We start from the raw sequence: 6,774 nt of genomic DNA, 5'->3' as shown, positions 1-6,774 counted from the left end.
TGTGGTAGTACAACAATCGCAAAAGTAGTTTACCTTTTAAATTATTGTAAAAAACGTTATTTAAAAAATTGTGCTTTTGCCATTATGTTAAATTCTGCACCTACAAAGGTTGGCCTGCAGTATGCGTAGCCTCCGAGACTTATTTTTGCAACGCGCATTTCGGTCAGTTTCGGTTTTCAGTCGAGTGGGGCGAGTGCCATGGCAACGTGTGACAGCAACATCATGTCAACGTAACCTCGGTTACCTGACGCGAACTCGATGTGTGTCGTGCTGTCATGCGCTTTTGAGGCGATTTATTTACCTTACGTGTTGTTATAGGGGCTTCCTGATAAGTGTGCGAACATTTTAATGGACACGAAGGCGTGCATAATGATACGCTGCTTTGTAAAAATTGCTGTACTAGTTTGTCTCGTTACTTTTGTTCAGCCCATTCCTGTGCCGTCAAACGGATCCTTACCTGTATTAACCGAAGAAAGCGTTCGCGAGAAGGTTGCCGATTTTAAAAAAAGTAGGTTTGCCAATATTAAGCTTGCGCACCTCAATGCAAGTCTAATCAAGCCCCCGGACCACCTCGAAGGACTGCCAATGGAAAGAAACGGTCACCTAAATCCACAGTACCGAAAAGAAGTCCTATTAGGCACCGAGAGTTCAAAGATACAAGGCGATGAAGCTCTTTTGCGGACCGTTTTTGCCAAGTTCGTACTCGTTTCACATGGCTTAACTTCTCCAGACTTTTTTGTTTTTTTTTTTTTGTATGTCATATTGAGCATTCGAATAACCTGTCAAGTTAGCAGCTACGGTGCGAAATGATCGATAGAACATGGGCCAGTGCGCTGACTACAACCAGCGCAGTTGGCCACGTTCTTTCGTTCAAGCGCTGCTTCTTAGCGCTATCAACCTACCCAAATGCATGCCCTTCAGCTGGACGCTAGTTTTCGAAGCATATTTAAGCGTTAACTTACGCAGGTTGCTTTATAATTCGTAAATTATGCAAGTTTCACGTGAGCCGTGTTCTTGCATCGTTCCAAAAACGTTGCAGCAAGTCGTTCAAGTTTTCCTAAAGGTCTGCTGGTGTTCAACAACTGCTGTATGTGTCTGCTTTTATTTTTCCAGAGTCGACATCAATAACGATGGGCGCCTGACCACATCAGAACTGGAAAACTGGATTGCAGCAAAGGTTAAGGAGCATTACACTCAAGCTGTCAGGGACAACTTTTGGATATTCTCAGCACTTGACAAAAACCATGACGGTATGTTTTCGCTACAGTTGAGCATTTGTACTTTGGTCTGCGTTTTGTCTACAGTGAATCTTCTCTCTTCTGTGTTCTGCTCACGCTGCGAGATATACAAACTTTTTATCGGAATGCTTGACTAGCTAGATATTCAGAAAGCAGGCGACATAATGCATAAAGAATATGCAGATTCTCCTTTCCACTGCAGCATTCTCGAATGCCGATCATGTGACCATATAAAACAAACAAAAGAAAACATTGATCAATGTGCTTTGTCCAGTAATATGTCTCCAGTGAATTTATGTACATAACTGAACCCATACCACTTCTATTCTGCTGCTGTTTCAGGGCGAGTTTCTTGGGAAGAATACCATGTAAACTTTATGATAGAAAAAGGATTCGATGACAAATACGCCAAGAAACATCCAGAAGATCACAAGACTCTTGACAGAGACTGTAAGTTTCTAAGTTAATCATTTTCTTATTTATATTTCTTGACTGTTCGTGTGCAAATTACGTGCCACAGTTTAGAATCTCTTATAGATGATTCAGTGCAAGTCCAAGCACAATCTTTTACTTTCCTGAAATGCTGATGAAATGCATAGGTTCTCCAGCCACATTTGCAGTATACGCCACAGCTGTACTGAATAACGTGTGGAGCGGTGATGAGACTTGTATATGCTGTTCACAAATTCCAATTTCATTGAATGGGCACTGTGTTTGTGTAGTATAATGAACATTCATGCAGCATTGACGGACACGATGTTAAAGATGCGTGCACGGCACTCACTGCACATCTAAACATTGCATTACTCTCCGTTTTTCTTTGCTGTAACTGCAGTGAAAGAGAAGATTCTGCTTGACAAAGCCATGTGGTTTGAAGCAGCCAACTCTGACCCAGATGCATTGAATATTGACGAATTCCTTACTTTCCGGCATCCTGAGCATAGTCATGTCTCGCTGATCAAAATGGTTAATGACATCATCAGCAACCTTGGTAAGTATTATTTTCTGGGGAATGCATGATATTTCTGTGTAATTTGATTTTCCTATTGCGATAGCAATTTCTATAATGCTCCTAGCAAAAAGCTGCCATTGCCACGACATTCTAGGAAAGGCCACTGCAATGAGCTTCTGCCATAGTATTCGCCTGGTCCACTTGGGTATCAAAGGAAAGCATGCATGCCATGCTGACTTCATGTGCTGGGCAAGCGACCCCCATCTCGTCAACTCTAAGAAGCAGCAGAGGGCGCCGTGATGACTTTGCTTTCTTCTATTTGCTCTGTTTATTATGCCAGTGTTTTGTAAGTTTGTGTTAGCATCATTGAATTAGTTGTCTTGCGAGTTGTATTGAGTGTTGTTAGGGGTTAAATTATTGAGCTGGGTGTCATGCCTGTATATGCGTAACACTAAGCTAATTAATTTAACCACTATATAAACTTTTACTGTGATGCATAGGCCCAATAAATGTAGGAAACTTATTTTGTATACATATTACCTCAACTGCTTTGTTGTAACAATCAGTTGTTTGCCTTTCCGGTGAAACTGTGACTTCTTTTTTTAGTTTTGCTTATAAAGCAGCCATGTAACTTTACCGTTGATGTACCATTCACAATGCAAAAGCACATAATTACAACATGGCACATAATCACAACATTACATAAGCATCAGCCGACAGCCTCTTCTTGATGAGAACTTTTCTTTTAAGTTTCTCGGTGAGGTGACTATTACATGACCAAATAGGCTAACCACATTTGTGATGTGTTTTTCAAATCACAATGTATGAAAATTTTTGAATTAATAAAAAAATGTCATCTCTTTCAACAAAATGCAAGATAAAAGAGTTTATGTGCCGCTTAAGGCTCTGTGTTTTCGAATGCTATGCATTTGGAGAAGCTTTGAAAAGTGGCCAACCTCCCTTCCTTGATGGGCCATGTTTGCTGGCCTTCCAGATGAAAATGGAGATGAACAGCTTTCTGAGGATGAGTTTTCTCAACTTGGGCCTGATGAAATGAAGCGCACGACAAAAGAAGAGTGGAAGAAAGAACGAATTCAGGAGTTCCGCCATAACATCGACCTCAACGGAGATGGGCAGGCCAGTCGACAGGAATTGCTGGTGTGTTTGTGCATATTACTCATGAGAGATTTTTTTTTAAATGACCTATACTACACTGAAGCACAGCTGTTAGGTTTATGTTTAGTTTCACCAAGGTGCGGCTTCGTTCACTGTGGTACTGCTAGTAAAGGACGGCATTAGAAATGGTCTTGTTTACCAGTCAAACTAAATCATGAGGTTGAATGCACAAGTAAATGGCACCTACTTGCTTTGCTTTTTTAACGCTGCTGAAACAAGCTCCTTCATTCATTACTCCTATGTCATTCATGCAGACACATAGCAGATACTTAACAAAATGGTGAATTATGATGTAGTGGGCACTCAGAACTAAACTTGCAGTAGGCACCCTAGGAGACATTTAAATGACTGACGTTAAGCATACAGACATTCCTTCCTTGCGTATGTCTACCGAGAAGCGAAGTATGACATGTGAGTAGTACCCGATTTCGCTATCATGTTTCACTCTTGAAAACAAAGCTTAGTCACTGCCTTTGACATACTCATCATCACCTGACTACGTCCACAGCAGAACAAAGGCCTCTCCAATATTTACCTAATTACCAAGTTCCGTGCTTGCAGTGGTCATGTTACCCCTACAAACTTCTTAATCTCATCTTTCCTTGTAACTGTCTGTATCTCTGTGCCGTCTTCCCTTGGAATTCGATTGATTACTCCTAATGACTGAATGTTATCGTAGCTTCTCACTACATGCCCTGCCTATGCCTCCTTCTTTTTCTTGTTAATTAAGATACTTGAACACACATTTGTTCCCTGACCAACTCTGCTCTCTTGACCCTCAATGTAAGGCTTATCATTTTCCTTTCCATTGCTCACTACATCGCCTACATTTTATGTTACTCAGTTTAATTTATACTTAAGGCTGCATAGGTTTCAAAATGAGACTTGACAACATGCATCAAATGCATTTTTCGTGCGTGTCTTTCAGATTGGTGTCACCTTCAGATTGCAAACGCGGTGTTGTTGGCCATCACCTATGTGTTTTTCCTCTGCAGATGTACAATGATCCAGAGAATCCCATCCACGCAAGAAGTGAAGCAAGGGAACTGGTGCAACAAGCCGACAACAACGGGGACAATCAGTTGAGCTTAGAGGAGGTTCTTTCCCAAAAGGATGTATTCCTTGGAAGTAAGATGGTTAATACAGCCAAGAATATTCATGACGAATTTTGATGACAGCTGCCTCGATGCTTCTGGCTTCTAACACCACAAGCGAAGCTTAAGAATATTGAAGAGGCATGTTCATCACACACATGCTTCAGTAAAGTAGTGCCTTTTGTTTCATACATAGAACATTTATGATGCACATTCAGACGGTCACTTTTCGTACCTTCAATTCTTGAACCTTTTTGACATTGTGGGATCTAGGGATCGAGGGCTGTTCCTAAAGTAATGCCTTCCAGCTTTAGTGTATAAATTTATAGATATCTCAAGTGTTTTTGTTGGTACTGGGTGCATGAGGTAATTGAGGACACATACTGAAATTGCTTAAATTTAACATTCTCATTCTGTTTGTCTAGACGCTTGCCTTTGTCTTCCAAAACCACTCTCGCCTATCTAGCACTCTAGCACTTTCACTTCAGGGTATCAGCTTCCAGCAAGGTACGAACAAGAAATCCGTATGCTGCCCTTGTCACATTATGCACCATTCACACTGCGACATCCAGGATTGCTACCTTTGTGAATGTTACCAAATACATTTTTTTTGGGGGGGGGGGGGGATATACAAAGGCCACAACTCAAACCCTCAAAAGTAAACTATTGTCATTGTGGAGCAGCTTCAAATAGAAGGCTAAGCTGAGCATACTGTGCATGAAGTTTTCCATTGCTCTTCTGAGTATTTGACTGGCTTGCTTTCACTGCACTTGTTCTGCCAAAAACATGGCCATGAAATTCTAGGCCCGTGTGACATATTAGTGGCACCCAAACCTGATTATAAACCTGCTACAGCGCTATACATATGCAGGACATCCCTGGGAGGGTATAACTGCTATACACAGTGTGCTAAAAATTTGCTAAAGGTTCTTATTGTAGAGTCACTGCCCGATATTAATATGCTCTATCTTGGCTGAATATGCCGGTAACCGTAAGAGCATAAAAAATTTGCCATGAATGTATACCAACAGTTGCCCAAAATATTACTATTCTAAATCATCATTGTGTAACCAAATACCTTACAAACCCAGTACATGGAATTTGTAGGTCACAATAAAATAAAATGACTAGCTAAGGGCGAGTAGCCATGCTTGCTTCTGGTCACTGGCTTATGTGTCCCAATGGCCAGCGTGCTATGCAAGGGAGCCACAACATAAGTGACAATACTGCACTAGAATAGCTCCAGAGTAGTGCTCAATGCAGAAATGTACTAGAGAATTGCTGGAGTTGCTGCCATTGTGATGTCGATTCGCTTGTGTGCATTAGCCAACTCACCAGCTCAGCGTGTACTAAAAGGGATCCTTCAGGTGATCGATGATAACTGCATATAAGTGCTTACCAGATCATTTCAGTGTTCTGATACATTTCATTTTTAAACAAGAAGCTTTAGCAATCGACCATGTCACATTTTTGTTGTTCTAGTTGCTACTGATTCCTTGAGGCATATGGGGGCACAAATATCAGGGGGGATGTCACTATATCTGGCTTCCTATCTGGACCCATGCATGGGCTACTCCACTGCTGCAATATGTTGTTTTTTGATACCATGGTAATGCACTCATGTGCAACTGTCACTTTAGCCCTTTTGAAAGGTGCACAACGATAGAAAACAGGCTAATTTAATCACTGGAAATTTCATAGTTAATCATTAGCATATATTTTACACTAGTTTGTAATCAAGACTTTGCCCAGTTTATAAGCAATATGGTGCATTTGCTGTCCTTGGAGCACAAAGGTCTTTTTTTACACAGACCTTGTTCTACAGATGCTAGTGAGATTAGCCGTGGCAAAAATAATATCAGCAAGAAACGACAGCAAGTCTTTCACTACATCGCACTGCTATAAGATTAACGTGCATGTGCTATAGAGCGGGGTCTTATGCATGTGTTATTTTCTAGCATTGTGTTATGAGAAAATTTTATCCCTTGCTAGTACCATGTCTGATCACAGAACAGTTGGCAGTCATTCTAGTTGTGGTGTTTTTACTACTGTAGTACTTTCTTCCGTTTACCACAGCAATTTTCTTGTCATGTTCTGCCTTCGTCTGTACTGAAAAAAAATGTGTAAATGTTATTAAGCTGACAAATGTGGGAATGTTATGAAGTTGAACAAATGTGCATAAGGCAGAAGTGCTAGCACAGATGCTGTTGGTTTGGTCACAACCCTATCTGTTGCAGACATCAGCAGAGGTTAACAGGAAGAAAATAAAAGGAAAACCAGAAACGCCGGAGCCAGGTGCTGCAGTGCTTTACTA

At 41.0% G+C, this 6,774-nt stretch overlaps 1 protein-coding gene across 1 annotated transcript; it reads left to right on the top strand.

Annotated features, from left to right (window-relative positions):
- The first annotated feature begins 201 nt into the window (after nucleotides 1-201).
- On the top strand, nucleotides 202-4,543 carry myd (stromal cell derived factor mayday). The gene is made up of 6 exons (XM_037433479.2): nucleotides 202-695; nucleotides 1,114-1,250; nucleotides 1,581-1,688; nucleotides 2,074-2,229; nucleotides 3,185-3,348; nucleotides 4,362-4,543. The coding sequence occupies exons 1-6, from the start codon at nucleotides 349-351 to the stop codon at nucleotides 4,536-4,538; spliced, it is 1,089 nt and encodes a 362-aa protein (XP_037289376.2). The 5' UTR covers nucleotides 202-348; the 3' UTR covers nucleotides 4,539-4,543.
- Nucleotides 4,544-6,774: the final 2,231 nt, after the last annotated feature.

This window comes from Rhipicephalus microplus, chromosome 3 (genome assembly GCF_043290135.1).
Source record: "Rhipicephalus microplus isolate Deutch F79 chromosome 3, USDA_Rmic, whole genome shotgun sequence".
Classification (NCBI taxonomy): Eukaryota; Metazoa; Arthropoda; class Arachnida; order Ixodida; family Ixodidae; genus Rhipicephalus; species Rhipicephalus microplus.
The sequence above is the reverse complement of the archived record's forward strand: the minus strand, read 5'-3'. Positions and strand labels throughout refer to the sequence as shown.

Excerpts from the sequence above, each read along its gene's own strand:
- myd (XM_037433479.2), top strand. The coding sequence starts at position 349 with ATGGACACGAAGGCGTGCATAATGATACGCTGCTTTGTAAAAATTGCT. Across the intron at positions 1,251-1,580 it reads ACTTGACAAAAACCATGACG|GGCGAGTTTCTTGGGAAGAA; the intron begins GTATGTTTTCGC and ends CTGCTGTTTCAG. Across the intron at positions 1,689-2,073 it reads CAAGACTCTTGACAGAGACT|TGAAAGAGAAGATTCTGCTT; the intron begins GTAAGTTTCTAA and ends CTGTAACTGCAG.